The following is a 20,490-nucleotide window of genomic DNA, read 5'->3' as shown; positions in this document are numbered from 1 at the left end:
CTGAAACAGCAGCATATCATAGTTGGTGGGACCCTAGATAACCAATTTCCTTTTTTGTCCACTTGAATGATGCCAATTACTAGTGGCTTTTATATCTGGATTCTGTTCCTTTGGCTTTTTTTTCCCTTAAAGTGTGACTAAAATATTAAATATGGATTTCCTCAAGAAGAAAGGTAGAAATGTATGAATATGTATATACATAAAATATGTAATATTATTACATTATACTTAATTAATATACCATATGCATATATATGAATATATATACACACACACAAGTGTGAGAGAGTATGTTTGTGTATGCGTGTGTTTGAGATATAAAGAAAGAAACAATGCAGAGACACAGAATACAAATATTTATGTAGATATTCTGATATGTTTTCTGAATAGGGAAATGTCCCATTAGCTGAGTATATCAATGAGTAAATGATAAAATGGGTGGAAGAAATGCAGAATCTGGATCAGACAGGATTCCTCACTTTCTCCGCCACTCTCAGTTTTCAAGGTATAAGAAAATGACTTCCCCAAACCACACCACAGTGACAGAATTCATTCTCTTGGGACTCACCGATGACCCAGTACTAGAGAAGATCCTGTGTGGGGTGTTTCTGGTGATCTACCTGGTCACGTTGGCAGGGAATGTGTGCATGATTGTGCTGATCAGGACCAACTCCCACCTCCAAACGCCCATGTACTTCTTCCTGAGCCACCTCTCCCTTGTAGACATCTGCTATTCCTCCAATACCACTCCCAATATGCTGCACAATTTCCTCTCAGGCCAGAAGACCATCTCCTATGCTGGATGCTTCACACAGTGTCTTGTCTTCATTGCCCTGGTGATCACTGAGTTTTATATCCTTGCTTCAATGGCATTGGATCGCTACGTAGCCATCTGTAGCCCTTTACATTACAGTACCAGGATGTCCAAGAACATTTGCCTCTCTCTAGTCACGGTGTCTTATACCTGTGGTTACCTTAATGGACTCTCCCAGACACTGCTGACTTTCCACTTGTCCTTCTGTGGCTCCCTTGAAATCAACCATTTCTACTGTGCAGACCCACCTCTTCTACTGTTGGCCTGCTCCGACACCTCCGTCAAGAAGATGGCGATGCTGGTAGTTGCTGGTTTGACTCTGTCAAGCTCTCTCTTCATCATTGTGCTATCCTACCTTTTCATCATTGCAGCCATCTTGAGGATCCGTTCCGCTGAAGGCAGGAGCAAAGCCTTTTCTACTTGTGGTTCGCACTTGACAACAGTCACCCTATTCTACGGGACCCTCTTCTGCATGTACTTAAGAAGTCCATCTGAGAAGTCTGTAGAGGAGTCCAAAGTATTTGCAGTCTTTTATACGTTTTTGAGCCCCATGTTGAACCCATTGATTTATAGTCTAAGGAACAAGGATGTGATCCATGCTATGAAGCAAATCATTCAGGGAAATCTCTTTTTATAAAACTGCATTGTAGGCATCTGTTCGCTGCAATTACTATGTGTTTGTGAATCCCTTCACAAACCTACCAGTCTATAGTCAGTCTATAGTCTCTTCATAGACTCATAATGACATTAGCAAATTCCTCTCAAAATTAATAGCTTCAAGACAAATTGTTTTAATAAAAACTGTATCATTGAAGTTAAACAATATTTGCCGTAGCAAAAAATCTCAGAATATGAATTGGGTGGTATCCAATAACTCCATAAAATATTCAGTGTCTTTACTTACTTTGGAGTAAGTATTAGAATTAATTCAGTCTGATAAGAACATTGGAATTCCATCTTTCTGAATTATGTGGTCTATAGTTTCAAAATGGAGTGATTAATTTTATACTTTAAAAAATTTAAAAATTAAAAAAATTATGTAATCTATTCTTCAATGAATGATAAATAATAATGGTTCTGGGCCCTGAGTAATCATTGGAATCACCTTAGGGAAATTTAAATATATGAATCCTGCCTAGGTTTAAGCATTCTATAAATTTTTCCCTACCAATATTATAGACATCCTCAGAAAGTTTTTGTCTTATTATAAATACTATTTATGCTCCTCAATTTTGAAAATAAACTGTTAACACCTGCTTATCAGTTTAGTATAATAGCAATCTGGGTATATTTTTCAGGTAGTAGTTCTGACTCAGATCTAATTTATTCAGAGTCAATAGAGTCTATCACTTGGCTCTGTAGACTGAATGCCCTGAAACAGAATGCAAATGAGAGGTGCATCCGTATCTTTCTGGAGGAGAGCATCCAATGTTTACTTTGGTTCATGAAAGTGTCTATGACTCATTATTTTGTAGATAAGGTTTTTACGGTAGTTCTCAAATTTCTATTGTGCAAATTATAGTAAACAAGATCATATGAAGAGATGCATAATTCATCCACATTAACACATTAAGCTATGCATTATCAGTCAAGGGGATAGCTGCATATTGAAATATATATTAAACTTTGTTTAAATTGACTTAAAGGTTTGGTATTCTAATACTGTGTGCTCTTTTTTTTTAAATTTTTTAAATTTATTTATTGGAGAGAGAGAGAGAGAGAGCAAGAGAGAACAGGAGCAGGGAGGAGATGGAGAAGCAGGCTTCCCACTGAGCGGTGCCCAGTGCGGGGGTCAATCCCAGGACCCTGGGATCATGACCTGAGAGGAAGGCAGATGCTTAACCAGCTGAGCCACCCAGCCACCCCTAATACTGTATGCTCGTATTTTAACTAAGACCACAGCACTAAACACTTATATGAAATCAATTCCTATATGTACTGTAATGTATTCATATGATTTTCTAGAACATCCCCTAAAGGACCTGCAATTAGGCTCCATTCTTATGTCTTACTCGATTGAATAAGGCTGATTCTGTCAAACATGTTTACTATACATACATAAAAATACAAACAGATGTGAGGGAGTGACATTTTTGGTGATATGTCCTAAACCAATGGGAAACTTCTGTCTATATTTTGTTATATGTTTCTCAATGAATTGATATGTATGCATATTCTTATAATTCATGAAACAAAATTGGAATCATTTGCCATTTACAAGTTTAAACATTGGTTTTCGGGGTGCCTGGGTGGCACAGTCATTAAGCGTCTGCCTTCGGCTCAGGGCGTGATCCTGGCGTTATGGGATCGAGCCCCACATCAGGCTTCTCCGCTAGGAGCCTGCTTCTTCCTCTCCCACTCCCCCTGCTTGTGTTCCCTCTCTCGCTGGCTGTCTCTCTCTCTGTCAAATAAATAAATAAAATCTTAAAAAAAAATAAACATTGGTTTTCTCTTGATAGTATAGTGTTTGTATTTTCACACAGACTATTTTTAGTGAACATCACTTTTAAAGTAGTATTATACACAAAATTAAATCATACTTGTACTTAGTTACAAAAATATTGCATATCAATTATAGAAAAGCAAATTGCAATATGCTAAAAGATGTTTCAGTTTTGGAATAAAAGCAAAAGTTACTTGTAATCTCTTATTAAAAATGCATTTGGTGCACTGTATTTTTACATACTTTGTATTACAAACCATTCTTCCATCATATTGCTGTATCCTATTATTGTTATGATTGACTCATACTTCTGTGAACATACCTAATTATTTCTTTAGGATGGGGAATTGTTGAATTAAATGCTCTGAACAATTTTAAAGCTTTGGTTAAATTTTTCTCTGGGTAAATTTTCTGCAGGAAGTATCAACCATTTACACTTAGGGCTGGTTGTGTTTGAGAGTGACCGTTCCATTTCACTGCACCTTTATTAATATTAGGACATATCATTTAAGATTGTTTGCTTATTTGTTGTATCAGCTGAGACTCTTAGGAAAGAAATATATTTTATTTTATTTTTTGATTTATTTATTCGAGAGAGAGAGTCTGAGCGGTGGGGGGGAGCAGAGGGAGAGAGAGAATTTTAAGCAGACTCCATGCTGAACACAGAACCCAATGCAGGACTTGATCTCACGTCCCTGAGATCATGACATAAGCTGAAATGAAGGGTCAGACACTTAACTGACTGAGTCACCCAGGTATCCCTAGAGCAGCTGTTCTTTGAAATAGTTTGTGGGTAGACAAGAACTGAAGGGTAAAAAGTAGAGTTATAGAGCAAGTAACTGTCAATATTGTAGGAACAAAATCATAAAAACCTCTTATGTAAGAATGGGTATCTCCCACTCATATAGGTATCTGTTCTGATTAGGGGAAACAAATCATTTGGGTAATTAAAATGTAAAAAAATTGGTTATTTGTGAAAATAATAAAACACAGATAGTTTTCAATTCAGGCTTAGTCAACATAACAATGCACCAAAAGTGTATTGAGAACAAACATCTGAAATTAGAACTTCGAGGTTTTTTGAGAAGATAATCAGCTTTCATTACAGGAAATTATGCAATATGTCATTTGGATGTAAATCATTTTCATATTCAGGAGGCACAATGCAAAGCACCTCACTTTGCTGGTAAGAATAACTCAGTGATGGTCAATATTGTTGACCGATGAACTGAAAGGAAGAACTTCTCTGCCTACTAACCAAGTGGAAGTGAGTTCTTGAGTGAGACTGAACACAGGCCCTGCTTAATTGTAAACAGCTGACTTCTGGTGATGTGTTTCCCAACAGTCATTACTTCCATACAATGGTCCATTTATTATTTCCATTCAGATTATCACTTGGTCCCAGGCTATGCATACATACAAAAATATTACTGTTACTCTGGAAAATTGCCTTCAGATACAACCAACATGGGTTTCTTTTAAATTGCTTTTGAGATTTTTTTCATTGAGAGACTGTCAAAATAGACCTTTTCTCCATTGTACCAAGGTTTCTCATAAACACTGTTCTCAAAGCCTGTTTCACATCTTTGTTCCTGAGACTGTAGATAAATGGATTCAACATGGGATTCACAAAGATACAAACCACGGCAACGATTTTCCCTTGTTCAACAGACTGCTCATTTGCTGGTCTCAGATACATGCAGAATAGGGACCCATAGAACATGGTGACAGCGGTCAGGTGAGAGCCACAGGTGGAGAAGGCTTTGCACTGTCCTTCACTGGAACGGATCCTCATAATGGTGATAAAAATGAAAACATAGGAGATGAGGATGATGAGTAGGGAACCAGTGAGGTTAATCCCTGCAGACACAAACAGGGCAGTCTGCTTTATGTAAGTGTCAGAACATGTCAGCATGAGGAGGGGTGGGTCAGCACAGTAGAAATGGTTGATGACGTTGGGTCCGCAAAAGGACAAGCGAGAGGTCAATATTACCTGCATTGTGCCCACCACAGAACCCCAGAAGTAGGGAAAAGTGACAAGGCAGGTGCAAAGTGGCCTGGACATTCTGCTGTTATAATGCAGGGGATGGCAGATAGCCACGTACCTGTCATAGGCCATGGCACCGAGCATGTAATACTCAGTAAGGAGCAGAGTTACGAAAACAAAACACTGGGCCAGACACCCCGTGTAGGAAATGGTTTTCTTCTCAGAGAGGAGATTAACAAGCATCTGCGGAGAGACGTTAGTAGAATAAAAAATATCCACGCATGCTAAGTGGGTGAGGAAAAAGTACATGGGTGTTTGCAGCCGGGGAGTGAGTCTGATTAATGCAATCAATCCAAAGTTCCCTGTCAGGGTAAGGAGGTAAATCAGGAGAAACAGCACAAAAAGGAGGGGCTGCAGCTCTCGTTGGCTGGTCAGTCCCAGCAGGACGAACTCAGTTGCCTCAGTGTCATTGTGTGGGGGAAGTACGGCCATCTTCATATTCTCTAATAAGGGAACAATTTTTCAGATATGAAAACAGAAATAAATTGTAGGCATTTCAAGAACAAAGTAAATGGGCACTAACACAAACCGGCTTTGAAAAGAGAGGTTTAAATAGGTTGTTACTTCCCCCAGATGAAGAGTGTCAGTAGTTGCCGACAGGTGGTTGGTGCTGGTGAAGGGGACAATATATTTGAAGCCCATGCACCTGCCATGCTAGCTTTTTGCTGCTCTCCCTTCTCTCACCTAGCACATATGGAATTTGACTTAGCTCATCGGTGTCCCTAATTAGGCTTTAGGATCAGAACCTTTGGCACGCAAACATGACTACTGCCGTAGTCTGGTCATGACCTATATGCTTCATCAGGGAATGGGGAGAAGGAGTGACTCTCTACAGACTGGTTGTGTTGTTGTCTGCAAGGGCCAACAATTGGAGTAACATATACTCTTGAGAGCCTGTTGTCTTTGTTGGTGTTCAGTTTCTTCCTAATTCCTTCCTAGTCCTCCAATAGCAATGTACCTCTCCTCGCTCTTTGGTGATCTGTCCATCTTATCTCCTATGTTCCAAACCAGTTGCTGATGGTCTCGGTTGTTTTTCATGTAATATCCCCTTCAATCTCATGGTCTCTTTTTCTCTCACAGTATCCAATTTATTTCATATTATATATGTCATATTCACATTTCGTTTTATCTCATAGCCTTGACTTCACACTGGATATCTAATCAGGAAGTCTTGTCTGCTCTACCTTCAAAAGATTACACATTGAATCTTAGAACAGCTTGTCAGCAGTTCCTCTGCTACCACTTAGGTCTAAGACAAAAGTCTCCCTCCAGTCCTTTTTCTCATTCCACACTGTCCTTCTAGCATTTTTTTGAACATGTTGAACACAATCCTACCTCAGGGCCTTTGCATATATTGATCCCTCTGCCTTGAAAGTTCTTCTACCAGGCCTTTGAGTGACACAATTCATCACTTCATTTAGATGTCTCAAGTTAAGCTCCATTCCAAATAGCTCTTTAATCATGGCCCATGATCTATTTTTGCTCATTTATCACTTTTGAAATTATTGTTTATTTAGATAAATCGTTTTTGTTTACATATATTCTTGTCTATCCTCCATTAAAGTGTTAACCCCAGGAGGGCAAGAACTTTATGTGTGCCCTATCCCTAGAACCTGGGCCAGTGCCTGAACCAGTGGAGACAGTATAACCATTAGTTGAACAAATGGCTGAATCAAAGAGGTAACTTTGCCAACTCATATCAGGTGATTTTTCATGATGTCTAGATGTCTTACCTCCCTGATGTACCAGTGGAGACTGAGTTACTACAAAAATTAGAGCTGCCATGGAAACAATGTACAGGACCAAGCACAAGTACAGGTTTGTCTTGATAACATGAGCTACTGATAATGGTACTGACCTAAAACCTTGAAAATTGGCAATGAAAATTTGCAGGTTGGACTACTGGAAACAGATGGAAGTTGACTCAGGACCGAAAAAGTGAGTTACCTTTAATTTTGTAAGGCCAGGAGGATATTAAAAGTTCAGACCTTTTAAAGAATAACTATTGCTTGTTAAAATAATAGTCACAAATATAACACTTGGATCAGTGGTTCTCAACTCTGGCTTGACACTGGCTTCCAATGTGGAGGTTTTGAGAACACCAATACTTGGGTCACAGCTCAGCTCAGGTGGTGTATTTTTGAACAAGTTTTCCACATGACTTTAACGCACAGTCAGGGTTGAAGTCCTGAAAGAGACAGTTGATACGATCTGTCTAAAGTAAATAAAAGAGGTTTATCACAGGGTTTTACCCTCTGAGCTTCCACCTTCCCCTTACAGAGGATCCTGAGGTATTACCACAGAGTTTGCTTAAGCATAGAACTTGCCGTCATCAATTCACACACAAAATATTTCCCCATCAGTGTGAAGAAGGAAAGACCCCATCCTCTGACTTTAACCTTGATAGCATTCTGTTGGGTTTTGGAAGTTTGAAAAAAGAGAATCTTTCTGAGAGTCTCCGTGACCCTAACTTACGTTTTCTTGCATTCAGAAATAGAAGGAAAAAGAAAGAAACTTTCTTATTAATGATCACACCATTTTATTATTTACTACACACAGGCCAGGGTTTTCTTTCTGGGTGACACATGGAGAAACACTTCTTGCAGAAGTAAATTTGCTATAGTTTTATATTTCAGATTATGAGCTGAAATGAAGGAGTGGGAGAGAAGAACTCATGTGTTCTTACTTTCACTAAAGTGTTCAGTATTTTGGAAATGCCAGCACAGGTCACGTTGAATGGCATCAAAATTTGTTTCAATCATACATTGCACAGCATAGCCCACCATGCCATGGGCCTCCTCCAGCTGGGTGCACCCAAGCTGTTAAGAGACCCTCCCTCCTAGTCATTCAGTGTTTCTTTTATTCCAAGGGAAAGATTAGTGAGAAAATGAGAGGAATGAGGATAATCCAAAAGAAGATAATGGTTAAATGTATAAATCATTACAGTTCAAAAGACAGAATTACTGAAAAGAATCACAACTATGCTTAGTGTAGGTAAGAATCAAAGGTCCTTGAGCAATGCAGGGGGAAGAAAACCAAAAACAAAACCAAAAACAAAAGAAATCAAGCCTTAAGGAATCTTTTCTGAGAACTTTATCTAAATGGGATGCTTCAGTTGAAAAGTCAATAAAATCTATTGCAATGTTGGGAAGGGACACAGTAAAGAAGGAGCACTTGGCTGGCTCAGTGGGTAGAGCATGTCACTCTTGGTCTCAGGGTTGTGAGTTCTAGTCCCACACTGGGAATAGAGTTTACTTAATAAAAAATATATGTATATTAAAAAAAAAAAGAATCAGTAAAGAAAAGTGTATTCCCCTTCAATAAAACAATGTAAACCTGTTTTGATCGTCCTGGTTCTAGCAATGTCATCAAATTAAGGCAAACTTGAATTGGGAAAGTCTACGAGAAGCTCCTTCAAATGAGGAAGGGGAGGTGTTCACGTTTATTTTTTTCTTTCTCACCTTTAACCTTACACTCATTTACCCAAATCCCTTTAAATGTTTCTCTTAATAAAAAGTGTATGAAATCAATAAAAGCATATGGAATGGGAGTATATTTTCTTGTGCCAAATTCTAAGGCTCTAGGCTTAGAGGTGGAAAAGTTAAAAGGGAAGTTAGATGCACGGACTTTTTGAAATCCGAGGACTGGCTAAAGCTCAACACATAAGCTTATTCTAAATCTTAGCGGTATTGTGAAATGGATCTGTAACTAAGTTCGGGATGGTTGCAAGGTCTGACCTTCTAACACACTACCAGTCACCTGCTGTCTTTGTCTGTCTGCCTATGGTTTTGTCTTAATGTGGCAATTCTTATAATCACTACTAATTCCATTTTATGTTCAAAAGAGAAGATAGTAAGAAATCAATTTTTATTAGAAGTTCTTGATTTTCAGACTGCCAGACTTACCTGTGGAGGGATAGTGATTTCCTAGGCTTCTGGAAGGTCCCCAAAGTAGAAGGATTTATACCTGAATGATTAACTCTGGGTGATTCATCCCTGAAACATTCATCAGGACATCACCTACAGGGACATCCTTGGAACTCCCTCCAGGGATGTTTACAAAAGACAAAAGTCAGTTCTTAACGGATGGGATCCTAATTTATGGGTTAATCTTTAGATGCATGCAGTATCTTTCATTAAATGCAAAAACATGGAGTACCGATTTTGATACTGAGATTCAGTCTAGGGTACAAAAAAGGTACTGCATTCCTTATAACGAAGAGGTCTTTGCCATGACGGCTCATCAAATCCTCAGCGGGAATAGTTTTCCCCTTGTGAATAGCACTGGTGGTTTTCTCTGTCTCTACTGTGGTACTTGCCTCCTTTCTTCCATTTCTTTTACAAGACAGTCAGTGCTCTGAGGACAGAATTAATGTCAATTTCACTTGACTTCTCCTGAAGAGATCTGTACAACATTTTGGGTGCACAGTTGATGTTTCGTGAAGAGTTACTGATGAATACCCAAACAGTAATGTTAGGCAGAGGGTTGTGACTTAGTGGTCTTCCATGTAAACAGAAGCTTCTCTCATTTTCATTAATAACCTAAGATCGTTTCTTCCTGTGAATTAAATTGCAAGTTGCAGGGAATAGGTTTTTAGACTCTTAGATCTCATTGAAAGGTTAGTTTGAATGAAACTAGTTCAAGTAAACTTGTTAGCATGGACCACTTTTACAATATGTTTAGTTTATGATTCCTGATACACATTAACTCATAAAGTATTTCCTCTTTGGATCTTATCTATATTAGAATTGGAAATCGGAGTGAAGTCTTAGTACTTCTGGACCAGGTTCATAATAATACCATTACGAATAGCAAAAAAAAAAAAAAAAAAAAAGTATTATATCTTTCCTATGATTGAACTGGTCTTCCTCCTCTGAAGTCTACCATTAATGCTTGACATAGAAAAGAAGATTTAAGGCCTTAAGAGATCACTCTGAGACTGGCTCTCCCAATCTCCTTGCTGTGGGCTTTGGCCCTGAATTAAAATGTCAGGTAGCCAAGGCAAAGCAGACTTGGGGCTCAGCTTACTTAAACACTTGCTCCTTGCACTTGACTTAATGCTCTCACAGTTTCTTTGGTTTCCATGGGACATGGGCAGCACCCAAATTTCAAAATTTTCTGCCTCCCCTAGTAGGGGAGTATGAAAATACCTACGATGTGAACCCGAGATGTGTTGCATCTGTGAGGCTGAGCACTGCACAGCAGCATTCCCAGGACATGTCTGAAAGAATCTAAGGAGCAGATCTAAGGTGGGGGCCTAGAGTTTCCTCAAGAGCCTACGTGCAGCGGGGTCAGCCGGGAAGCCTTAGCGGGCTGTGTTAGGCCAAGAGAGATGAATGACTGCAAGATGCACTTGTCCCGGTGGGGGGCAGCAGAGCAACCATGCAGATCCGAGGCCAAAAAAGGTCAAAGAGAAGCACAAGCATAAGGGACCCAGATCTAAGCCTCTCTTCCCCCAGTGATAGGGGGCCTCAGAAGTCATAAAAGCAAAAAAATGATTGAAATGTGAAGGACGGGGCATTTACCTAAAGAGAAAGATCAAGCAAAGAGTTTATTTAAAATTGATGGCTCTAAGTCCAAAGGTGTTCTTTAAGTAAAGTCATACTTCACGAGTCTATGTGATATGTAATTATGTCTCAATGTAAGGACTCAGGTAATGTGACCATGAAAGATATTTTGTCATTAAATTTTCTTCTGAAAATATAAGAGAGAAATGTGCAAAATATTTATATATCAGTTGCCATGAACATGTAAAAAGTAAATAAAAAAATCTTTACTTGTCAGGTAGACTAAAATTGCCCTAGTTAAACAAACAAGCAAGCAAACAAAAGAAAACTGTATATAGACTCTTTGTCATTCTGAAAATGCTTTTCTGTTTACTTGGTTTGTTGAGATGGGTAGAAACTCTGGGAAAATATTATAATTATCCCTTATATTTTATAACACTTAGTCCTAAATCCATGCTACCATCAAATCTTTCATGAAATATGCTGGTAAAAAAAATCTTTTTTTGTTTTTTTAAAGATTTTATTTATTTATTTGAGAGAGAGAGAGAAAGCACAAGTGGGGAGTGAGGAGGGGCAGAGGGAGAGGGAGAAGCAGACTCCTTGCTAAGCAGGGAGCCCAACATGGGGCTCCATCCCAGGACCCTGAGATCATGACCTGAGCTGAAGGCAGACACAACCGACTGAGCCACCCAAGTGCCCCAAAAGAAATTACATTTTAATGTTTAGTTTAAAAATTGTTTCTTCATTTAAGATGATACATCGTATTCATTATAGAAATTTGAATTGCTCACCAATTTTATGATAATTGACCTATGGTTGATGACCTTGCAAATGTTTTTACAATAAACTTCAACATTATACACTTCTGTATACATGCTTTGATAGTTGAAATTTTCTCTGGATTTTCATAAATTCAGTCCAGACAAATGTGGTTAATTGGCTTTATAGCAGATTCACTATAAAAAACATACTTTGAAACTTGTTTTGCCACATCTCTGCACAGCAGAACTGTCTCCACAGGAGGGGATAAACAATTACAGACAATTTTCAAAGTTGCGTTTTTCACATTTACTTTACCCTATCTGCTGGCAGAGCACACACCTTTGCAACTTGTACGGCAGCTACTCCCATCCCCACGTATTTCTGAGATACCAGCCACTAGTATGCTAAGCATTTAAAAATGAACATCCATCTTCATTACAAGACAAAAGTCAGGTGCATTTAACCCTTACAATATCCCTGTAATATAGCTATAATTTATTTCGTACAGATGAAAAACCTGACTCTTGGAGAAATTGAGTGTCTTTTCTCTAAGAACATAGAAGGTGATTCAAACTGAATGTTCTTTGAGATATTCTGAGGCTGGCTTTGAAAACATTTCAAACCCTATGGGTTTGTTAAGATGTTTAAAGGCTAATAACGGATTTTATGGATAATTAGGTTTCAGACATCCTTGAAAAATTATAAACACACACACACACACACACACACACACACACACACACACACACACACATTTCTTATGAAGACTAAAGGTGTGAGGAGTGCTGAAAACTATTACAGATTCCAGGCACAAGGGTTGGGTCTCGTACTAGACTGATAGTAGTTGAGATTAAAAAGTGCTCAGAGCCATGAGTTACTGTTCTTGTGTCATGAATTTTCTTCATAGCATTTCGCCAAAGTTGAACTTTTTATTAAAGAAATGAATTTTAAAAATTGGGTGATATTTTTTTTTTAAACGATCTCCCAATACTTTTAAAGCAACATTGAAAGCCTCTCTGAAGTTTCTTTGAATTTCTACAGTTCCTTTTCTCTTCTTTTTTTCCTCTTCCTCCTGCTCCTTCTTCTCAATTTAGGGAAATTTGACTCAAGATATTTAAAAGCCAAGGAGATACTATTTGGAGGGAATGGGAATGAAAGCAGGAAGTAAAATATAACCAGAGGTTTCTGGAAAGCGTAAATAGATGAAAGGGGGTGCCAACTGTGAGAACGAGGATTGAGGCAGGGGTTTCTAAGTGACTTTGAGGGAAAATCTTTGAAAGATACTTTGGATTCCATTCTTCACATGCTTATCTAAGTAGGGTGAGTGGAGATTGGTGAGATTATGGAAAGGATCCTTGCTGCTTGCTGTCTGTCCAACAACACAAGTCATCCAATTCTCTATGTGATTAATGAACATATCTCGTCCCCATCAGGTGTGCTGACTGGCCGTGGCTCTGGAAAGGGAAAGAGACCAAGAGTTATGCCAGTGGTCAACTGAGTCTGGGTGCCTTCAATTTAGCAGAAAGGAACGGAAAACACTGTCATATCCAAGTCTACCTGCAATAATGCTGGTAATGACAATATCTGACTCATATGTATGGTCCTCAGTTGATCCAGGATCCAGAAGCAGGGTAACTCAATGGTCCTTTTGAGCTCCAGGCCTAGAACATTCAAAACCCAGATATATCCCAAAACTTTAACAAAATGACTAATCGTTCTTACCATACTGTTCTTGCTGTTCCTACTCCCACTGCAACATTATTGAATAACTACAGTGTGCTGCTCTGGCCTGTGTTAGGGACACGGCATAAAACATTTCACTCAGACTGTTTGCATGAAGAGAACTTAGTGAGAGGATATACAGAATACAGGCAAAGCTATAGAAAATGGTCAAAGAAGTTGAAGCATCTGGAGGTTAGCTGTAGAAAGTAGTGTCCACCCCATGTTCTGAAATGACCAGGCAGTGAATATAGTCCCCGGACCCAAGGAGAGTTAGAAGCAGGAAGCAAGTCCCTGGCCACCTTCTTCTCCAGCACACAGCTCAGCAGGAATTTTGCTTGGAAGGCTGCAGCCACTCTAGCACCTTCATTGTGAATCTGGGCGAGAATGAGAACTAAATGGAGCTACTTTTCTCTTTCTCCCACCTCTGCTATCCTGCTGGTTTCTCCCATTGGCCAAGCTCAGCTGAAACTGGACACCAAAGGAGCTTTATTGATGTGATCCACACGGGATAAACTCCGGGGGGACAAAGAAAGGTAGAGAAGAAAGAACAGGCAAAAGGTCTGGGGGGGGGGGGGGCAGTGAGGGGACAAAGGGAGAATCACCGGCACATCTATATTACCTGTATATCTGTAATGTTCCCACAGTACATACATAGCTATGCAAAATTAGTCCTATTAAAAAGACAAAGCACAAAGCTCAGAATTAGTAAATAACTAGCCCAAGTTCAACAGAAGTTAATTGATCTTCCAGTGGCATGCATGCCGAACTCCAAAACTTTCTCTGTGTACCAGGCACCATCCTACTCCACATGTTGTAACCAAGAGAATCTATCATTCCCCCAATCAAAAAATATTAAGACATTCAAGCATAAGTTAAAATAAATGATGAATCCCATGATGATGAAACTTCATGATTCTCGGGAGATTTGAGTCCCTGTTGGTATTGGGGAATGGGCCAAAACCACGTCCTCGAGGAGCTTAGGTAGGATTCGCAAGAGAATAAGCTAGTGGCTATGCATAGTCTGAACGATTTGTTGCTAGAAATAATTAAACCGTAGGGATTTGGTCTCTATATGACAATTCTGTTATAAACACTTCAGGTTTTTCTATCCATACTGTTATTGGGAAATCATGCTATTTTCAAAGGTAGGATTTGGTATTGTAAAAACATATTTTGGAATGTAGAAATAAATATTTTAATCAACAAAAATAAAATTATGGACTGATGAATTTGCAGATGTCTTGATTTAAATTCTAATGATCTGCTAAAAATAGAATTATTTATAAGTGTTCAATAGAGAAGTAGTTCAACTGGAAACAGAACTAGGCTAGAAAGAACATTCATTCCATATATAATGATTGGCTCCATTTGGGAAGCACTGTTTTAAGTGCCACTGAGGCTACAACTAATGATTAGATAAACTCTAGTCCCTGAGACTCACACTTCGATGTTGAGTGTTCTTTTAGACTAGACCTGGATTTTTCACCCAATATCATAGGAGCTACAACTTAATAAGTGCTTCCTACATGTCAGACACACTTGAAGTTTTACCTGAATTAAATCTCTCATATGAGGGAGCTGTTATAAGAACCAAATTTTATGCATGAGGAAAATTAGATACAGAGAGATGAACAACTTGGTTAAGTCCCATAGCTAGGAATCGGACACGGGGGCTTTCTGGCAAGGACGCCTTGGTGAAGACTTCCAATATCTGTTCACGTTGATGACTCAAAACCTAGCCATGTATACCGTCTCTCTTCATGAAAAAAATTAGGGAGTGGTGTTGAATACCTTTCTAGTTCCTTCCAAGTTAATAATGTTACTCTTAATGATTATAAGCATCCTATTGTATAACGTTCTGTACCCCTTCACAGAGAATCAGCCACTCTTAGGTTTATGATCTACATTAATTATTTCAATTGAATTTAAAGAAAAAATAAAGTTAATTAAAATGCATTTCATGCAGATGCCTTCACTAAACCTTTTTCACTCCAAACTGCGTGATGACCACCTATCAGGAGCCATCAGCCTTCTTAAAATAAAGACCAACCTTCTAGACTCTGTGGGTGCTTGTGTAAGTGCCAGCAAGCATCTACTTGAGAAAGTCTCAGGGTGGGGGGGAATGTCAAGAGTGTCGAGCCTCACGTGTCTCCAGGGCCACTTCCGTCTCCCTACAAATGCTTCTCTCTGAGTTCTCTTTGTTCAAATCATGTAGGATGTTGTGTTTTGTTTCTTTAAAGAAAAGTTATTTTCATAAAGTACTCAGCTAAATTATCTGAAGGGTTCAAGCTGGCATTGCATCACTAACCCACAGTAACAAATAGAGACATTAATTATTTTGACATTTGATTTGTGAGTCAATAAGTAGATATTTATTAAAAATACCATCCCAGCATCAAAGAGCACTTGGCTATTATGGCAATTACTCCAATCTTAAGAACTTAGAAACACACAAAATAATTGTGATTACATTGATTTAGGTGATTTGTCTTGCATTTTATTATCCTGATCAATAAGTCCAAAGTCCACATGTGCAGTGAGATAATGCAATGGACAAGAATGTCGGAGGCATTTACAAAGTGCCTTACAAAGTGATCCCTGTCTATCCTTGGCCTTGTAGCTATTAGGAAGAGGCAGTTTAACATTGCCATACCCAGGTGTATGCTACTGAAGGATGCTACAGGCTTTCCCTGATGGTCTTTATGGTACTTTTACCCTGCAGAAATGGGAGGAGATGCGCTTGAGGGTATCTTATGTCTTATTTCAGTTGTATAATTAATATGATTATTATTCCAGTAAGAACATTTCCATGTATTGGAAACGTAAGTAGAATTTATGTTATAGAATTTTTCTTAATTTTTGTAGGAGTTAAAAGGAGGCAGAGTTACAATAAAGTTATTACAATGCATGGATATGTTTGTTAATCTTTTCTTCATTATTGTCTCCTCCCCTACACTAGGGAACATTTTAATACATGTTTTCCCTAATCTCTCCTCCAATGAATACTTGGTGTCAACAATATATATGTAAGTGTATATCTTATACATATAGATAGTTTATATACGGTACATGTATCTTTTCTTATACCAAATACATAATTGATTTTTAGGTGTCCTGAACAAATTTTTGGCCCTGGTATAAGGCATTAATACACAAAACAAAGGAGATCCTAGGCCGAGTCTTAAAAGTTAAGTAAGATTGGGTGATATGAGGGCCACCTGACTAGAGGAGACACTAAGGGGAAGGACATGCATGGCAGAGTTAGGAAACAAATGGCTTGAAATTATCTTGAGTTCAGAGGGGCAGGAGGACAAGTTCTACAGGGATAGGCATCAATCCATTCAGCTGCACAAAACAGATGAGATTTATATACAACATCAAAAATATACTGAGAGGGGCGCCTGGGTGGCACAGCGGTTAAGCGTCTGCCTTCGGCTCAGGGCGTGATCCCGGCGTTACGGGATCGAGCCCCACATCAGGCTCCTCTGCTGTGAGCCTGCTTCTTCCTCTCCCACTCCCCCTGCTTGTGTTCCCTCTCTCGCTGGCTGTCTCTATCTCTGTCAAATGAATAAATAAAATCTTAAAAAAAAAAAAATATATATATATATATATATATATATATATATATATATATATATATACTGAGAAACAAAGGATTGCAATGTTCAAAAAACTATAGTGTTTAAGGAAATTGTAAGTGAACTAATGCAATAAATCTTGCAGAGAAGATAAAGTCTTTTCAACACGAAGAGACTTGCAGAAAAGCATTTAAAATATGACTGCCTTTATACAAGGAGCTCTCTACTAATTTAGAGGTTTAAAATATCCATTGCATGCTTACTAAGCTATTTCTTTATGTCACAAGTGTTTAAAAGTTTTAGAGAAGACTGATCAGATGACATGATGGGGGTGGGGGACACGTGACAAAAGACACATGTGTTGCTTTCCTTTCTTTTAGCCCTCATTTGAAGCCAAGGACACACAATGTTAAAGAAAAACTACACAGCGGTGAGTGAGTTCATTCTCCTGGGACTGACGGATCGAGCTGAGGTGCAGCCTGTCCTTTTTGTGGTCTTCCTAGGGATCTATCTTATCACAGTGGTCGGCAACGTGGGCATGATTTTGTTAATCAGAAGTGACTCAAAACTTCACACTCCAATGTACTTCTTCCTCAGTCACCTCTCCTTTGTGGATCTCTGTTATGCCACCAATGTCGCTCCACAGATGCTGGTTCATTTCTTATCCAAGAGAAAATCCATTTCCTTCCTGGGTTGCCTTATACAATTCCACTTCTTCATTGCCCTGGTGATCACTGATTATTATATGCTCACAGTGATGGCCTATGACCGCTACATGGCCATCTGCAAACCCTTGCTGTATAGCAGCAAGATGTCCCGATGTGTCTGCCTCTCTCTCGTTGCCACCCCTTATATTTATGGCTTTGCAAACAGTCTGGCACAGACCATCCTGATGCTTCGCCTCTCCTTCTGTGGACCCAATGAAATCAACCACTTTTACTGTGCGGACCCACCTCTCATAGTCCTTGCCTGCTCAGATACTTACGTCAAAGAAACTGCCATGTTTGTGGTGGCTGGTTTCAATCTCACCTGTTCTCTGGCCATCATTCTCATCTCCTACATTTTCATTTTCTCGGCCATTCTGCGCATCCGCTCTGCTGAGGGCAGGCGGAAAGCCTTCTCCACCTGCGGGTCCCATTTGATGGCTGTCACCATCTTCTATGGGACATTGTTCTGCATGTACCTAAGACCCCCTTCTGCGACATCTGTAGAACAGGGGAAAATTGTAGCAGTGTTTTATATCTTTGTGAGTCCTATGTTAAACCCTGTGATCTATAGCCTGCGGAACAAAGATGTTAAAAGAGCAATCAGGAAAGTTTTCCAAAAGAAGTTGTTAAATTAAGTAGACACTTCGGTCATGGGTATGTAGCATATCTTATTATCTGAGCAATTAATGAGCATTTAAAATTAGCAAGTCACTTTCTGTCATCACGTGTTTTTTGTCTTTCATAATTTGTCTATGAGACTTAGAAGATATCAAAATATTTGCTAGCATTTAAAGTGCCATCTCAGTGAATAATAATAATAATAATAATAATTAATAATAATGAACGTTGCATAGAAATTGAAAGACGACTGAGGTCATTGCTATTGCTCTACTTATCAACAAACTACAACGTGTTCTATCAATACATTTGTACTGGTACAAAGCTACAAAAGACAGAGTTCCCGAATGATGCTACGTCAATGATCATTGGTTCGATTTTTATAGTGCTTAATAATTTTCAAACTAATATCCAGAAACTTCTCAACCATAAGCATGTTTTTCTTCGGGTTTTTTTTTTTTTTTTTTTTGGCCTTTATACAGATGATGTAGTAATGAAGATCTTTAGGTATCTCAGATTACTCTAAGAAATATCTTTACAGTCATAATATTGATTGGATGGAATCCTCATTCATAAGGGTTTTGATGGAATGGTATATTTTACTTAGAAGTTTTTTTTCTTTTTAATCAATATTCACCTTCATCATAAAACTGGCTTTGTGGTTTCACTTGTTAATTTTTAGCTAAGAACTATTTCCAACATACGTGGAAAAATAGAAAATAGCGTAAAGACTGTACAAGCATAACTGATCATTATTAAGTCTTCACCCTTGCCAATTTGCTTCAGACATTTCACATACTAAAATATTCTCAAATTGAGCCCTCCCTGCCTGACTCTGTTCCTCTCTCCTCTGCCTGCACTCAGTTCTCATTGAATTTAATATTTCTTATCCCTATATAGAGTTCTAATATTTGCTGGTGTTTATGTATTCACAGGATTAAATAATGTTACTTTGCTAGATTCAGAATTTGTTATAAATGAATTATGCTCCCTTCTGCAAGTTATTCTATTTTCACTAAATATTGTTAGATTCTTCCCTGCTGGTTCACGTAGCGTCAATTATCACTGAGATAGTCTATGTCAGTATATGAAGATACCACAGACTGTCTATCCATTCTGTTATTGATAGATGAATACATTTTTCCTGTTCCTGGGTAATATGAAAATCTAACAATGCATTTTCCTCTGAAATTCTGGGTGTGTACCAGTTTAAGAGATCCTCTCATGTATTCCTTGGAGGGTAATTTCTGGGTCATAAGTAAAGAACATCTTTAAATTTAGAGGATATTGACAAATTGCTCTACCAAATTGCTCTCATGCAAACAGTGAGATTGGTCTTTACTCCATACCCTTGTCAATACTATATATTACCAGACTTGCAAAATGCTTTCCAATCTGATGGGTGTAAAATGGATTCTCCTTTCTTGTTGAAGCTTTTGTGTTGTCATTAGAAGTGTGGTGAAGTGTTTTCAAGCCCTTTGATGCTAATTGCAGGGTTTTCTTTTCTTTCAGTTGTATGTCTAGATTCTTTGTTTATTGTTCAGATGGGTTATTTTATCTTTCTTTTGTACATTTGTGATAGCTCCTTGTGTATTCTGTACGAGGTGCTCACCTTTTAATGGTATATACGATGTCAACACTTGAACCTGTTTTTAGCTTGTACTTCAGTTTTGTGCCTCATACACTTGGTGGGATGGACATTTTTCATTCTAACAGTTCAAATTTTAATCTTCTCTTTATGGTTGTGCTTTGTATGTCTTGTCTAAACAATTCTTTCTTAATATAGAGATATTCTCTTATATTTTCTTTCAATGCTTTAAAGTTTTGCATATTTAAGTCTTTATTTTTGCTGATATTATAAATGTTGCAAAACAGTCTTTAATCCTGGTTTTTAAAGAAAGTAACACATTTTCTGTTTCTTAAATATTCCATATGTTTCTCATTAAGATTTTACCGAAAATTCAGTCATGTATCAAGTTTTTTTTTGGGGGGGGTTGTATCAGTCTGGTTCTCTCTTGTGGGACCAATCTGTCAATTACTTCATGGATGTGAATCATTTTTATAAAAATAGCTTTACCACCCCTCTTCTGGAATTTTGAACATTGGAGAATTTTCTTGAAGGATCAGTGGCAGAAAATACAATTAAGATGTATAGAAATACTTTATTCTCCAGAGTTCATGTCTGTTATTTTCTCTGAAGGCACACGATACCCACTTCAATGAACCAATGGTGGTGGCAGTGAGAATGACAAGAAGAGAAAAAGCTATTCCTAGTCTACAGTGAGGTCTGTG

General features: G+C 38.3%; 3 protein-coding genes across 3 annotated transcripts; 2 read left to right on the top strand and 1 right to left on the bottom strand.

Moving 5' to 3' along the window:
• The first annotated feature begins 515 nt into the window (after positions 1–515).
• Positions 516–1,451, top strand: LOC123785291 (olfactory receptor 5M10). Its single transcript, XM_045787019.2, has one exon. It carries the CDS (start codon positions 516–518, stop codon positions 1,449–1,451), a length of 936 nt encoding a protein of 311 aa, XP_045642975.2.
• A 3,307-nt stretch (positions 1,452–4,758) lies between these two features.
• LOC123785290 (olfactory receptor 5M11-like) lies at positions 4,759–5,742 on the bottom strand. Its single transcript, XM_045787018.1, has one exon. It carries the CDS (start codon positions 5,740–5,742, stop codon positions 4,759–4,761), a length of 984 nt encoding a protein of 327 aa, XP_045642974.1.
• Positions 5,743–17,279: 11,537 nt separating this feature from the next.
• LOC123785289 (olfactory receptor 5M5-like) lies at positions 17,280–18,215 on the top strand. The gene has a single exon (XM_045787017.2). It carries the CDS (start codon positions 17,280–17,282, stop codon positions 18,213–18,215), a length of 936 nt encoding a protein of 311 aa, XP_045642973.2.
• Positions 18,216–20,490: the final 2,275 nt, after the last annotated feature.

This window comes from Ursus americanus, chromosome 24 (assembly GCF_024610735.1).
Source record: "Ursus americanus isolate L20-20 chromosome 24, mUrsAme1.1.p, whole genome shotgun sequence".
NCBI lineage: Eukaryota > Metazoa > Chordata > Mammalia > Carnivora > Ursidae > Ursus > Ursus americanus.
Note: the sequence above shows the minus strand (reverse complement) of the source record. Positions and strands in the feature narration are given on the sequence as shown.

What these genes read in the sequence shown, in the direction of transcription:
- LOC123785291 (XM_045787019.2), top strand. Translation starts at nt 516, where the DNA reads ATGACTTCCCCAAACCACACCACAGTGACAGAATTCATTCTCTTGGGA.
- LOC123785290 (XM_045787018.1), bottom strand. Translation starts at nt 5,742, where the DNA reads ATGAAGATGGCCGTACTTCCCCCACACAATGACACTGAGGCAACTGAG.
- LOC123785289 (XM_045787017.2), top strand. Translation starts at nt 17,280, where the DNA reads ATGTTAAAGAAAAACTACACAGCGGTGAGTGAGTTCATTCTCCTGGGA.